The sequence below is a fragment of the Cryptotermes secundus genome, unplaced genomic scaffold (assembly GCF_002891405.2).
Source record: "Cryptotermes secundus unplaced genomic scaffold, Csec_1.0 scaffold26, whole genome shotgun sequence".
NCBI lineage: Eukaryota > Metazoa > Arthropoda > Insecta > Blattodea > Kalotermitidae > Cryptotermes > Cryptotermes secundus.
Window position 1 is genome coordinate 2,814,134 of NW_019743656.1, and position 15,741 is coordinate 2,829,874.

Here is a 15,741-nt window from a genome sequence, read left to right on the forward strand (position 1 = left end):
TCGGTATTCATCAGAAACTCATCAGACACTAACAAGGAGGTTGGTCTAGAAGTAACACCGGGAAAACTAAATATAAGTAGTTACTATAGGATTCTGTCGATGGTGTATAACACACTGATATATTGGGTATTTGGACTTCATCCATCGTCCTGGTTTTTAAGATAACTAATAAAAACACGACGTTTCGGAAACTGGATCTGTTTCCGTCCTCAGGTGAAGGAAAAACCTATTCTGTTGGGTCCGTTAGAAAGAGCTAGCCTCAGTCACTGGATTATTATTTTTTTATTAGTTATCTTAAAAACCAGGACGATGGATAAAGTCGTCCAGTGATTGAGGCTAGCTCTTTCTAACGGACCCAACAGAATAGGTTTTTCCTTCACCTGAAGATGGAAACAGATCCAGTTTCCAAAACGTCGTGTTTTTATTAGTTATCTTAAAAACCAGGACGGTGGATAAAGTCCAGAAACCCAGTATATCAGTGTAAATATAAGTTGCTGTGTCATCACAAGAATACAGGGCAAAATCATGACTTATAGATAACTAACAGATATTTTGAAAAATGTGGCACAGTTCATATACTTAGGAATAACAGTAACAAATCAAAATTTGATTCAGGAACAAATTAAAGGATATTCAATTCCTGTAATGCTTGCTATCTTACAGTCCATAACTTTTTTCTTCTTTTCTGCAGTCTACAAATGTAGAGCTTAGAATACACATATCTCTGACTTTTCCTGTGGTTCTGAAGGCATGTGAAACATGGTCTCTGACATCAAGGATTGAACATAGACTGAGGGTGTTTGAGAACAGGGTGCTGAGGAGAATATTTGGATTGAAGAGAGATGAGGTGACCGGAGGTTGGAGAAAACTGCAAAATGAGGAGCTTCTTGACTTGCACTCTTCGCCACATATTATTAGAATGATAAAGTCAAGGAGGATGAGGTGGGCAGGGCATGTCAAACACATGGGGGAGAAGAGGAATGTGAATAGGATATTGGTGGGAAACCCACAAGGAAAGAGACACTAAGGAGACCATAGGTGGGCAGATAATATTAAAATAGATGTTAGAGATATACGATGGGGTGGTACGGACTGAATTTCTCTGGCTTAGAACAAGGATCAGTGAACACGGAAATGAACCTTTGGTGTACATAAAATTCCTGGAAGTTCCCGAATAGGTGCACAACTGGTGACTTCTCCAGAAGGGGTCAGAACCATATAGTTAGCTAATCTAAATATTGTACACTGTATGAAGATATTAACAGTGTTCTCACATTGCCTCATGCAGCAAATAACAAAAATTATATCACATGTTATCATATTCATCCTTTTCACTGTGGTATGACATCTCTTTTTCTCCCCAAATTCTCCCATTTACTTCCTCAGGTTCTACATCACGAACCAAGTTCTAAAGTGTACATGAAGTTTTATGCAATGTACTTTCTGTTCACATTGCAATTAAACTTATAGTGTAATCTTCAGGGCTTAGTGTGGTGGCACTAATGCCACATGTTCCTTGTCCATCTCACTTTCCAAATGTGTTTGTTCTTTGATTTTATTCATGTGTTAATCTGCTTGTGAATTAATTCGGTAATGAAAACCACTGAACTCAATATATATCCGAAGATGAGCACCACGAATGCTGGGCTCAAGTGAGAAACAGAAAAGATGACAAAGGAGATGGAACTTACATCGGTCAATTTGTCCATGCTTCTTACATGAGCCCCGTGCTGCAGTTCAGACCAGTACTTTTCCAGAAATCCAGCTTCAAGGCATCGTCTTATGAGCACATTAATCCTATCAAGAAAGAAGTTTCCTTTTTTAAGAAGCATTGTTAAACCTGCAGAAATTAAATTTTCTTCCAAGTAACAGATCACTGTGCTTTCATCTGCAATCCCCAATTCGCTGGCAACATAAGTAGAGAACTCTGGATAAGTAAATGAAGCCATATCATTCTTGGTTATTGTTCGTTGGACACATTTACGTACTTCAGTGCATTCTTCCTTGAGTTTCTTGTTTTCAGAGAATTTCTGAAGTGCAGGAAATTCTGCTGTGAACAGAAAGAGGTCAACAATGGGATGGTATCCATAAATGACGTCTGAATCTTGCAGTTCGTCAAAGGTTTTGATCTTCTTTTCATGTGCTGGTTCCACAAGATAAGACACAAATAAAGCTTGGAATACAGTACTCATAGCAAAACAGTAACATACATACAGAAGAAAGAGAACCCTGAGGTTAGAAGTAGTGGGCTGCTTTGGAACAGACACTCCCATGAGAACAGCCCATACACTGTAGAAACAGTGGGATACTGACTTGTAAGAATGTGACTCCTTAAGCACAGAGTGGTAAGGGCCATTCCCTGCCCACCAGAAGAGAGCCGCAGTCAGTAGGAGCACGAGAACCATCATCAACCAGACAGATAAAGAGAAAGTTGTCATTATCTTCTCCATTCCAGGAATGCGTTTTGGACAAGGAACAATCATCTTAACATATCCATACGTATAGGTAACTGTTGCATCATATGTTGGATTAACAGCAGCTGCTGATAGTATAATAATACCAGTTAAGACATCAGTTATTCCAGCCTGTAAGTCAGATAATTGTGTTATAGCTGATTCCAGTTCCAAATTTATTGAAGGTGGAGAGAAAACAGTTTTTAAGTTCATTTTTTCACATACCAAGGAAAGTATTTCAACAGATAAGCCTCCTAATCTATACACAGTAGTTCCATCATTGCGTGTGTAATTATCTGTCAAAATCACATAAGGATCAATTCCATAAGTAGCAACTCTGATGGGACATCCCACAAGATCGTTTGGAACTTTTATCGGAAATAAGTCAACTTCATTTGATAATCTGCCGTTGTGTTCAAGCATCCATTCATCTAGTAGAGTGACATCTTCAAGTTGTCCGCATCTTCCCGATTGGTACGGAAACCAAGTGTACAAGTTCAGTGTGTCAAATTCTGCTGTCTGCAAGCTGGTCACTGTTTTCAGAGAACGATATGCAATTTGGTTTGGGATCAAGACCACTATGTTGGCAATACTGGCCACCTGCCACAGCATGGCACAGATGAGACTGGCCAATAACTGGGGAGGTTCACTGCTGTGGCCAGATACCACCACCACAAACCTTCCTCGAGGATTCCAAGATGTGCTGTATTTCAGAATCTCCACCTGATCTCCAAGAGTCCTGTTGAGAGTGACTTCCATGTCTAGCCACACAAACAGAATGTAACTGTGGTGTAGAACTGATGTATCTATGATTTCGTCTCCTTCTGGTTGGAATATTTGAATTGTCCATGTCGTTCTCTCGTTTAAGTTTTCCAGCAAGAAATTCACCATTTGTAAGTGATCCCTGTGTTGCAGGATTCCAAGAAATGGTCTGTGTATGCCTGTCTGTCCCATCCCAGGCAGTGAGATGACGAGAGGACTTCCAGGTGTGAAATATCTGTGTGCAATGGTTTCCACGCACAGGGCAGTGTGGAGCTGTTGTGTAGTGAGGATGTTGTTGCTTTCAGTCAGGACTCCTTGTGTGAACACAACGAACAGCAGTGTCATATTGATGTCCATCATGTTCCCTTTGACGTGGGATTTTCTTAGCTGCAATGACATACGTTAGAGAATAGTTTAGAATGAGTAAGACTTTTCTGTTTCCCATCTGTTAATAATTTGGCATGGTAACTATGAATTTTAGCAACTGGTTAATCCCTTTTATTGTCTCTGTAATATTATGAATATAACTTTATGCCTGAAATTTATGCATAAATCCCGAGTTGAGTTTAATTCGACCCAGAAAAGGATATGGTTCTAATCAGGAGGTATCCAGGGTATCAAATTAGAAGAAAAAAATGCTTTTCTATGCAGAATTTTCCGTGCATTCTGTATGCCTAATTAATTTTAGTTGTGGTGTCTTCATAATGTTTGATTCTTTATCATATGTATATGAAAATCTATGTGTAGCCTTCAGTAAACTAGACTTCATTATGGATGAAAATGTCTGCAAACTACAATTGCTTAACTGCTTTTAGTGAGGTTGTCCAAGAATCAATTTTGGTTGAAAAATCATAACAATTTGTGGGATTGTCGATCTTCCAATAGGCAACCACTCGAAGAAAAGTTTGCAGGCCCTGGAAAGTGCCGTTTGCTCCACCATGCGTACACTGGAGAGTTGCGGCAAATACGTTAGCTGCCTGGTCGCAGAGCGTGCTCACTGGAGACTTGCGAACTACGTCAGTTGCCTTGTTGCAGAGCGTGCTTGCTTGGTGCAGTGAAAAGCTGATGACTCTGATGACTGATCGCTCTGGACTGAATGTGATCACAAGTCAAAGTCAAAGTCAAGTTGCTACTGACAGTCAGTCTGTCTGTCTTGGTGTCTAGCTCCAGGTGGTTCTCGTGACCAGATGTTTTCTTCTTTGTGAAAGTTGCTTTCCTGTCCATTTGGGGCGCCATCTCTGACGAGAAGTCGGGTCTGTCATTTGTCAGTCTTTGTCAGCCCATTCTCAGTAATGACATATATTTACAATTTAATTCTAGTCTTAATTACTATTTCTATGTACAATAATTACAAGACCAATGTCGTCCAGGCTTTGTACAGAAGATTATGCCCCATTTCCAATAGTAATCGCTATCACGGAAGTCTAGTCACTTGAACGGTCGTATGCCTGACCGCCGCCAAGTTTAAGCCTCTTATACTTTCTGTGGCTGGCCTCGCCTTGTCCGATTTTGCGAACATTCTCATTCTCATGATTTTATATTACTTCTGCTTGTTGCCTGCACAACTTTGTTGTAAAGTCATATACGTACGGGATTTTGAATGCCATGTGCAAATCGCGGACCGTTGTGCGCCTTGGAAAATTTCCAATCGTGCAGAGAACCTTGTTTTTCTGGCGCTGCAATATTACTAGATGGGTGTCAGCCGCAAACTGCCAGGCGGGACTAGCATAAGTCATTACGGATCTAATAATATCTTTATGGAGGGTTAGTTTAATGTTAGCGCTCAATCGCTCACTTTTGAATAGGGAATATACTCTAATGAATGTTCTGAAGGCCTTGGCTTCGATCATTTCTATGTGTAATCTCCAAGTCACTCTCTTATCGAAGATTACACCTAGATATTTTGCACTATTTACAAATGGAATATTTCTTCCATTTAGAGTAAGACAAGACTCAGGCGGTCGACGACCACGAGAGAAGTAGACCCCCTGAATCTTATCTTCATTAATTTTTATATTCCAGCGCTCACACCACGTCTCCATTGAGCTGAGACCGCGCTGGAGTTTTCTAACAATAAAACCCTCCTTGCGATCTGTCGCATACAGGCAGGTGTCGTCCGCAAAGAGGCCCAGTGAACATCATGAGTTTGGGGGCATCATTTATGTACAAATTGTAAAGCGTAGGGGAAAGGACAGAACCTTGTGGCACCCCTGCTTGCATTTCCCATGGCGTTGACATTTCGCCTTCAACCGAGAGCCTGAATTTACGTTTAGAAAGAAATGACCAAATAAGTTTGGTCAAACTGTTCGAGAATTCCAATTTTGATAACTTATCCATCAATCCTGAGTGCCACGTGGTATCAAAGTCTTTTCGATGTCCAAGAACACCGCCGCCGTAGACATTTTATTGTTAAAATTAAGGGTCACGTGGTCCGCCAGCCTCATACATTGCATTGTCGAGCTGTGACGTGCACGAAAACCAAACTGGCTTGCGTTGAGCAGGCCTCTTTCTTAAATATGTTTTTGGAGGAAATTCAAAATTGCTTTTTGGAATAATTTTCCTGTCGTGAACAGGAGGCTGATCGGACGTAAATTTTGAGGGAATTTCAGGTCTTTACCGGGTTTGGGTAAAGTTATTACTTTTGCTTCCTTCCAAGTATTTGGAAAATGAGACAGCCGAAAGCAATGATTAAATAAATGGGTTAGATGAACCAGTGGTCGCCTTGGAAGGTGCCTGAGACATTCATTTGGGATGCCGTCAATTCCGCAGGCCTTTTTTAATTTCAGAGATTTATTAATTTCTGCACGTCACATGGTCTGATCCTTTGAGGGGAGTTTTCGTCTACGGTTTCGAGCAGAGCTTGATCTCTAGCCTCCACTCGCCGTTCATGGTTATCGTCGCACAGATCATGCGGGGTGAACTGAATTTCCAAACAGTCGGCAATTTCGTTGGCTTTATCAGAAGGATAAAATTTAAGGCCAGAAGAACCATGAATAGTAGCTGGTGCCCTTGGTCTGTCTCTCAATAAGAGAGATTTCACAATGGGCCATATACCCTGAGGCGTGACTTTAGCGTTACCTATTTTTGTTTCCCACCGTTCAAGTGCCCTTTTTCGGGTCATTTGTCTGATTTATTTGGTGACCCAATTGACTGCCGCTTTACACGCTGGATGCCTGGTTTCTTGCCACAATTTTCTTAGCCTCTGCTTATATTTTATCAAACGATCTAGACCAGGTAGATCGTTGTTTATATCCGAAAGTGTAACTTTACTTGTCGACAACCTATATGCCGAAGCAATAGAGGCTGAAAAGTCGCGTGCGACTTTATAGGCTTCTACCCCCGAAATAATTTCTAGTTTAGGTGATATTAAGTCAGAGGCGAGGCTTTGAAACCGCTCCCAATCTGTAAATTTTTCAATTGGTTCCGAAAGTTTCCTAATTATAACGTGGTCCAATATGTGGAATACTATTAGTAGGTGATCTGAAACCAAAATATCAGACGATGACATCTGACATTCTGATATTTTGGTAGACCACAATATCCAGCACGTCACCATTTCCCGTAGGGGAATAATGAGTGGGGCATTGTGGTGCTGAGATTTCGAAATCACTCATATCAAATAAATCCATGAGTTTCAAGCCTGAGGGGTTTGAAACTTTGCTATTCCAAAATTGGGGCTTAGCATTCAAATCACCTGACAAAATAGTCTTACGTCTAAAGCGTAAGAGCTCAGTGATGTCAGTATCACTCCAGGCTCTGCCTGGAGATTTATAAACAGCTGCAAGCTGTACTTCACTATTACCAATTGGTATGCAGACCCCTGTCGTTTCTACTGAAACAAGGGGTGGTAGGACTACATGGTTATGGGGAATACCTTTTTTAACTGCAACGGCAGTTCCGCCTTTTCTGCCCGAGTGGCAATCGATTCTATAAAAGTGGTAATTTGGAATAAAGAACCTCTCATGAGGTTTCATATGCGTCTCTGAAAACAGGGCCACATCTACGTGTAGGCCATGCAGCCGTTTACTGAGCTCTTAGCGCTGCCTCCCAATGCCGTCCGCATTAAATGCTATGACTTTGAGGGGCCTATGAATTGTAGTGGCCATTTTGTTTTATTAGGTTTAGAACAATTTTAGTAATGGCCATTACTTTGTCCTCCTCGGACACCGCACCACTGACCTCTGTCATTATCTGCTGCACTACAGTCACTACTCTCAACATATTGTCGAGGGATTGGCCGTTTACATGAGTAGCCTGAACAGACCTGTTTCCTTCTGCAGTGCAGTGGCCGATATAATCTGCTTCCTTGTTGGGGGTGGAGCCACCGGAACATGGCTTTCCTGAGAGCGCTGTTGCTGCTCTACTGTACTGCCTCGGAGTGCCGCCGCGAAGGAGACACCTGGAGTGACGATGGTTGAAGAGAACAACCTCCCTGTGGTAGTTTTGGACGTTCTGTGAGCCTTCCTTTTCTGTTGCTCCTGCTTGGCATGTTTGCAACCCCGATAATTAGCGGGATGCGGCTTTTCACCTTCCGCCAATTGGCAGTTCAACATACTGGGGTGGAAGCAGAGTTTTCCTTTTCTGGGCACTCCTTGTATAGGTGGCCACCTCCGCACCACAAACAACGTGGGGGTTGCTCGCAGTTTGCCCAAACGTGGCCGAACTGCTGACAGTTATAACACTATGTAAGCCCGTTTTGCGCTTTGTACGCCTCTACCCTGATGGCAATGTGGCAGAGGTTGGTTAAGCGGAAGAGTTCTTGGGACTTTTCCGTCCTTTGGAGGGTCACAAGGAACAAGGGAAGATTGATGGTCATTGCTCCTTCCGGAGGCGTCCGACGACTGGTTGTCATTTGTTTGACGTTAATGACGTCAAAACCCAGACTCACCAGACCGTCAGAGATATCCTCCGCTGGAGTACTTTGCAGGAGATGACGGATGTCTGCTTTAATGGTTTTTTTCGGATTTTGGATAATAGGAAAAGTAAGCAAGATTGTTGTCCTCCAGGAATTTCTTTATGGCTGAAAAGTCCGCCATTTCTTTTGTGACAATTCTGGTCCCACTCCTGATGTTGCGGAACTCAAAATTGCCATTGACAATACCTTTGATATTCCTCTGCAACTGTATCAGGTTTGTTGTAGAGGTTAGCACAATTGGAGGCGGCCTACCTGATTTGCTGTCCGATGGCTCCTGTTCTCCCGACTTGTTGGCTGTCTCCTCCACGTCCATTCCTGATGTTCTCAGTGGCGCAAAGAAGTTCTTTGTTTGTACTTCACCCTGGGAATTCGTCCTAGGATCCCTCGGGCTAGGTGATGGCTTCGGCTTTTTCTTCTGTTCTTCTGAGGTTTCGCTTTCGCCTTCTTTGCTCGCGAATTTCCTCGGCCGATTCTTTTTTTGTTGCAGGAGGAGCGACTCTCGCATCTCCCTGTGGATGGCAGCATAGAGGCGCAGCATGGCTGTAAACAGAGCCTTGCCGTCGAGGTGCTTACAGAGCACTGTCCTCTCGGCCTCGGATTTCATTATTAGTTTATGCGATACTGCGCAGTTTCCATTTATGGAGGGCGATGTGTGGGTAAGCTGCCCTATTGTTTGCAAGCCTTTCCCCAGTAATTCGATTTCTTCCGGGCAGTCAGGATTACTGTTTGTTAAGTTTACGTGGTTCATCTCAAAGGAAGCCACGATTGCCTTCCCCCGTGTTTCACACAGGGTCGGCTCCGTCATTTCGCCTGCTTGAATGTGATCACTGACTATTGCGAGCATTTTATATCATGCTTGATGGGCGGAGCGAAACTTGCAGTTGCGATTGTGAGCGCTGATTGGCTAGTGCACGCGATGATGCAAAGGTAGGCTGGACAGCGAGTGCTGTATAAATACGAGCGGTGGCAGCAATGTGTGGCAATGTAATATTGACCTAAGAGTGAGTGTTTGTTAGACCAGCGAAACAGCGTGTTAATATGTGGGATTACCCCAAAAATTGTTATGTGTTAACAACAAGTGAAAGACACACAAATGTGACATTGACAAATATGTGCAAGGACATCCAGTATAAATTGGATTTCATTCTGTTACCGTTGCATTTTTAGCATCCAAATCCGTAGCAAAAAGTACAAAAGCCATACAGTGGAGACCTCCAATTTCTCATTATGTGGATTGACCATCTTGTTAACACAGATTTCTGTTACTAAATGTGCAGCAACTGCCAAAGCAAACACCGGTGTATGTTGTTGCTTGTGTCTACGGTAAATCCTACAAGCCTGTGGTGTGATGAGTGATATAACATCTCTTAAATTTGTAGCAAAGTCTGCTTTCCCTCTGTTACGACACGAATCGCATAGGAGACAATTCTTCATTGCTCCGAGAATATGTTTACCGACCTGTTGCCTAGCAACCATAGGGTAATATAGAGAAACACAGACCCCCAAATAAGCGCTGTGACGTAACACAACAGTACGTGGCCGTCACGTGACATGTTTCCTGCGCGTGCGGTGACTTCACACAACAGTGGAGGGTAGCGATCATGTGACGTGTGTTTAGGATGATGCGTTGTCTGTCCCTCGGCTGTGATTTGAGGTGATAGTTTCTGTATTGAAATCCTTTGCTAGGAGACGACTAGTGAAGACAAAGAATCCTAGTGCGTGCGCAACGATGAACTGGAAGATGTGTAAATCAAGAATAACGCTGTATTGCTCTGTTTAAGTGTAATTAAGAGAGGGTGTGTGTAACTGAAGTGCTAATAAATCCAATCACCCGAACTAGAACCTGTCATTTCGCCACGCGTAACCCCCTACACGTGACAATATAAAAGCCCTGGTTAATCCGGTTACAGTTAATCCTGATCGAAATGTGGAAAATGCTCTTAACAGTTGAGTAGATGCTGTAAAAAGACACGTGGCGTTTGGGGGGTAGAGGACCTTCAGACCATGTTGAGGACATCTGGAGAGACTGAAACCACGCATGAAAATATCCAAGATTGGCTTCAGCTGGAAGGAGAGACCCTGGATTTCAGTTTCTGACAGAGGAAGAAATTGCTGAAATTACTTCTTTCTATTTATTTTCATAAACGTTACCAATATTAAATTTTGTATTTATTTGTTTTCTAAGTGTTTTCTTCTTGTATTTTAGGGCAATTTCTTTGCATCATTAATCAGAAATACTGCTTAGTCCGGATTGGAGAGGGTTTACTCTATATTAAATGTGTTAAAGAAGTGAAGCCCGCAGGTACATTACGTCTCAGACTCGAAATTCAATGTAAAGTACCTATGTGCCTGCGTATGTACACTTCATACATGTCCTGCTTCGTCCCATTGCCAATGCTTTATTGTACACTTTGCACTATGGAGATATCTCTTTTATTATTATCAGTATTATTATTATTTAATTCCAAATGGGTTTTCACCCGGTAGCAGTGGTACTATAATAAGACAACAGACAAATAACATACACAGACACGTTCAAACAAAACACAGCACAAAACATTAGTAGAAAAACACACCATTAGCAGAAAATTAACATGATATATATTAAACTAACAGCAATGAATGCGCAATGCCATGTTCTCAATTTCCCTTCTTTTCACTTGACTACACTTACGTAATCCTCCCATCCTTAACATTTCACTTCACTTTACTGCATTTTTTTTTCTGATTTCCACCCCGCCTTCACTCTGCCTCATTTATCACTTTCCTAACCCTTTTCCTAAAATTACTTGGTTTGCAGGAGAGTGTCCCTAAAGTACCTGAAGGTAGCTGGTTCCAGATCTCTATGGTCCTACTTACAAAGGAGTATTTTCCGATATCTGTTCGTTGCTTTCTGCTCTTAATTTTCTTGTCATGATCGCCTCTGCTCAGAGAGCATGGCCTTTGTAATCTATAACCTATAGGCTTCCAAGCCAGTTCTCCCGTGTATGCTTCGAAGAGAGCACATATGCGAGCTATCTGCCCGCGCTATGTCAAGGTTCCTGTGATGTGCAAATTTAGCCGCTTTCTATTGCACCCTGTCTAACACATTTATCTGTCCCTAAGCCGCCCTATATTCCAGGATCGGACGTACTAAAGATTGTAGGCTAAATATTTAGGTTTGCTAGTTCCCTTTTTTAGAATACACATTGTAAAATGGAGCGCCTTCCAGGCCTTTTCACCTTGTAATTTACTTGATCAGCCCAACTTAGATCGCTGCGTAAAATTATTCCCAGATATTTACAACTGCTCGCTTCAGGAATTACTGTGCACCCTAACGAATAATTTAGTTGTTCCGTCACTCGGGCTCTCGTGAAACAAACTGCCTTACTCCCCCCCCTTGGCACTACAGCCCCAGTGGGCCTAGGCCTACCTCCATGAACTCCGTTCACTTCGGTTTTTCTCGATCTTACACATACGGTAGGACTCCTTGGGCGAGTGATCAGCTCGTCGCAAGGCCTCTACCTATAGACAAACACAGAAAAACGCACACAAACATCCATACTCTGAGTGGGATTCGAACCACGATCCCGGCTTCCGAGCGAGCGAAGACAGTGCATGCCTCAGACCGCTCGGCTACCGTGACCGACGCCTTGCTTATAGTTGGATCAATTATCATCGCGATTTCATCCGCCCATTCCCCAAGTCTGTGCAGAACTATCGGCAACTTTTTCGTATCTTTACTACTTGTAATTTTCCTATATATTATACAGTCATCTGCAAAATGTCTAGTAGTTGGCTCACTATTTCTCCAGATATCGTTTACTTACGCGAGGAACAGTAGCGGACCCTGTACACTTCTTGCGGTACTCCTGACGTTACTGTGACTTCTTCCGGTAATTGCCCTCGTACTCTAACTCTCTGTGTACGTACGCGAAGAACAGCAGTGGCCCCAGTACACTTCCTTGTGGTACTCCTGACGGTACTCTGACTTCCTCCGGTAATTGCCCTCGTACTCTAACTCTCTGTGTACGTACGCGAGGAACAGCAGTACACTTCCTTGCCATACTCCTGGCGTTCCTCTGACTTCCTTCGGTAATTGCCCTCTACTCTGACTCTCTGTGTACGTACGCAGGGAACAGCAGTGGCCCCAGTACACTTCCTTGCGGTACTCCTGGCGTTCCTCTGACTTCCTTCGGTAATTGCCCTCTGCTCTAACTCTCTGTGTACGGCCCAAAAGGAATTCCATTATCCATATAACTACCCTCGAGTCCATAACTGAGACCGCAATTTTCTTAAGCAGCTGATCATGGGGGACTAAACCGAAGGTCTTCGAAAGAATCTATTATAATTCCGTCTATCCTACTTCCATTAACCAGTGAGTCTGCAGTGTCCTGGCAAACCGTGATTATTTGACTTTCTAATGAATATCCAGGCCTGAATCCATGCTGACCCTCAAATAACCAATCCTTTTTATACCAGATTTTCCTCAGGTACGACGCTATAACGTGTTCCATTTGCTTGCAGACTACAGAGGTTAAACTGACGGGTCTGTAATTTGAGACTTGCATCGTTCACCCCCTTTATAAATAGGAACAACTATGGCTTTCTTCCAGTCACTCGAGATTTTTTTTAATTGCTAGTGAGGTGGGACTAAGTCCTTTGTACTGCGGCCACTTCTGGCCTATTGTACCAACACAAGATGATAGATGCGGGTGATTGTGGAGCAATTGGTGGAATGAAGATTGGCAGGGGAAACCGAAGTACTCGGAGAAAACCTGCCCCAGTGCCACTTTGACCACCACAAATCCCACCTGACCAGACCCGGGATCGAACCCGGGCCGCCGCGGTTAGAAGCTAGCGAATAACCGCTTGAGCTATGGCGCTGTGAGTCACTCGGGATAGTGGCATTATTAATTGTTACATCCAATAATCGCGCCAGGTATGGGTCCATGGCTTTCCCACCTATTTTTAGTATTTCAACAGAAATTCTGTCTGGCCCCACTGATTTGCTTTTACCTATCGTTGCTAACCTTTTCCTAATAATTTTGGTATTAACTGCGAAGGGTTATATTTGGGGGATGCTACGCTTAATGCTGAATACGGAAGAAGAATAGAAGTTGAGGGAGTTAGCCTTTTCTATCGAATCAGTAACCAGCCGCCAATTAACATCTTTGATCGCAGGAATATACTTTCTTGTTTCCTCTGCGTCTTTTTACATGTTTGTAGAACTCAGTCCAGGAGTTACCTTCATTTCTTAGTTCAGTCCTTAAAAATGTCTCCTGTGCATTTTATTTGTCTAACAGCAACTGCTTTGATAGTTCAGTTACTTTCGGTACTGCTGTCCTAATTTTCGTCTATTATATGCTTTTCTGACCTTTTCTCTTTTAAGTATAGCGTTTTGCTCCATTTGTCAGCAACTAATGTGGAGGACAACCCATTCTCGGCTACTGAATACAGCATATTCAGACATTCAGAGCAGGAAAATGTTGAAATTGTTTCATACTAATGAAATACCCCGTTGAAAATTTAACAGAAGAATTTATCAACCCCCATCTCTAACATACGTTGCCACAGATAACTCTTGCGTTGAACTAGATGGAGGTTAATGATCAGACTCACTCTCCGGCAGCTTTACCACAGATCTAGTCTGGACTCTGTGGAAGCCTGTATATGCCCTTGCCTGGATTTGAACCACAATTTCCTGGTAGTGTAACCTGTAGCCTAGTTACTATAGCGCCTGACCTACCCCTGCTGTGGTATTAACTGACGTCACTGCAATACCAACTGAAGCACCCTTCCTTTACCACTTATTGCTACCATCTTCTGATCCTGTCGTAAGTAACTGACGTTAGTTTTCCGTTGAAATGACGTAAGAAAGACACGACAAATGCTGATCTGCTTATACCAGTTGTATGATTACCAGATGATTATTCCTATGTTATTTGACATCCCCGGGATCCATGGGCCCTCTCTTATTCTCTTCCAGTGAGATATTAATTGGCCACGCGAATAGCGGGATTCATTCCCATTGTATATTTACCTGTTTCTGATTAGCCTATTAAGTGGCATCGCTGTTACGAGACAGGTCATACAAAATAAATAAATAATGCATAAACCGATCAGTAAACAAATAAATAGATACTGAAAACACATACCCACCTTATCCTATCTCCTGTTGTGAGAGAATTTAGCGGAGAGCGCACCCCAAGCCAGGGCAAGTTTTCTGACTGTTCTCAGAACTCGCCACTTAAAAACACAGAACACTGTATTAGTGTGTAAGTTCACATAGCTTGCCCCTTCGTCAGCAATAACGTTCTCTGCTCCTATTGGCCATGATAAAATCGCAGTTTATATTTCCCAGACACTTTAATTATGTATCAGAAATGTACATATCACTCGCGTGTGTAATGATTTTTACTTTCTCATATACGTAGCATGAGAAAGTACGGTGAACATGGAAACGTTGTTGTCTATTGTTGTGCCCTGAAGGCCGACTCCCGGTAACATGTAAAAAGAGTATTTAAATTTTATTATTTTAGGGGAAAATGTTGGCTAGAGTAGAATTAGTTTTGGGAAATACTTGTAAGACGTACGAAAGAGGATGTAAGAAGGGTTAAGAAACTTCAAGGAGTTTCTGCGTATGGAGTTAGACGGACGTTAGCCTTTGACGCGTCGATGTCTTGTCAGCAGAATGACGTTGAAGGTACCTCGAAATGCTAACTTTGCAGAATCTACACTAGAGTGAAGGGAGGGACGTTTGCAGGTAAAAGTGTTAGCCAAATGGGCTAGCAGAAAAGAGGCGTATCCACCCCTTAGGATCCCAGCCAACGGGAGCAGCCACCTTGGGATAAGACGTCATTGGAGGCGGACTTACACCCCCCGGGAAAGTAATGAGTTAGCATGAATAAAGGTATATAACTCGGAGAGCAAATTATTGTGGCAATTATTCAAACAGTAAATTTGGCCCATTTGCGGCCGGAGGCCATGTTGGAAGGAGCACCGACTAAGCGCCGGGCCACGCCATCCATCTGCAGTCTCAACGCAAAGTAAGTGAAACTACTCTTATCGCCATGCTTAATAATTGTGATATTATTAAAATGTCACTCCTCCAATGGGACATGAGTTAGGAACATTACAACAAGTGTACAGGGCGTAAGAGTGACTCATCCGAGTGATGCAGAGGTAGACATGTGTGATATAGAGGCTGCAGAGGGTGTGTCTAGCTACAGGGATGTGTAAAGATATATATATATTTTTAAGTTTAAGGTCTTTCATTCTGGTCCGTCACATTAACCAATTAACAATCAAGTTCCTTCCGTCAAATGTGACACTTGTTTAAGTTTTCCACCTCGTCAGCACCTGCCTTACATGTTTCGGCTCACCACGGAGCCATCATCAGAGGCATTTATAGTAGAAAAAGAAATCACCAACACACAAAACTTCACTTTGTCCAAGATAGCCACTTTCCAGTTAATTAAAATAATTACAAATAGTTAAAATTACCCAGAATGTCGATTCACTAAAAGTTTTTCACACACCACAGTAGCTTCCTTATTTGATTCGTCGTTAATTCTGTAAAATTATGTTTCGTTATTTGAAGTAAGAATTCTTAAAATCCCTAGAATTCTT

At 42.6% G+C, this 15,741-nt stretch overlaps 1 protein-coding gene across 1 annotated transcript; it reads right to left on the reverse strand.

The window, feature by feature from the left end:
- Positions 1-1,306: 1,306 nt before the first annotated feature.
- LOC117283066 lies at positions 1,307-14,342 on the reverse strand. Its single transcript, XM_033755349.1, has 3 exons — positions 14,272-14,342; positions 1,692-3,602; positions 1,307-1,408 (listed from the first exon to the last, which is right to left on the reverse strand). Exons 2-3 carry the CDS (start codon positions 3,573-3,575, stop codon positions 1,307-1,309), a joined length of 1,986 nt encoding a protein of 661 aa, XP_033611240.1. The 5' UTR covers positions 3,576-3,602; positions 14,272-14,342.
- Positions 14,343-15,741: the final 1,399 nt, after the last annotated feature.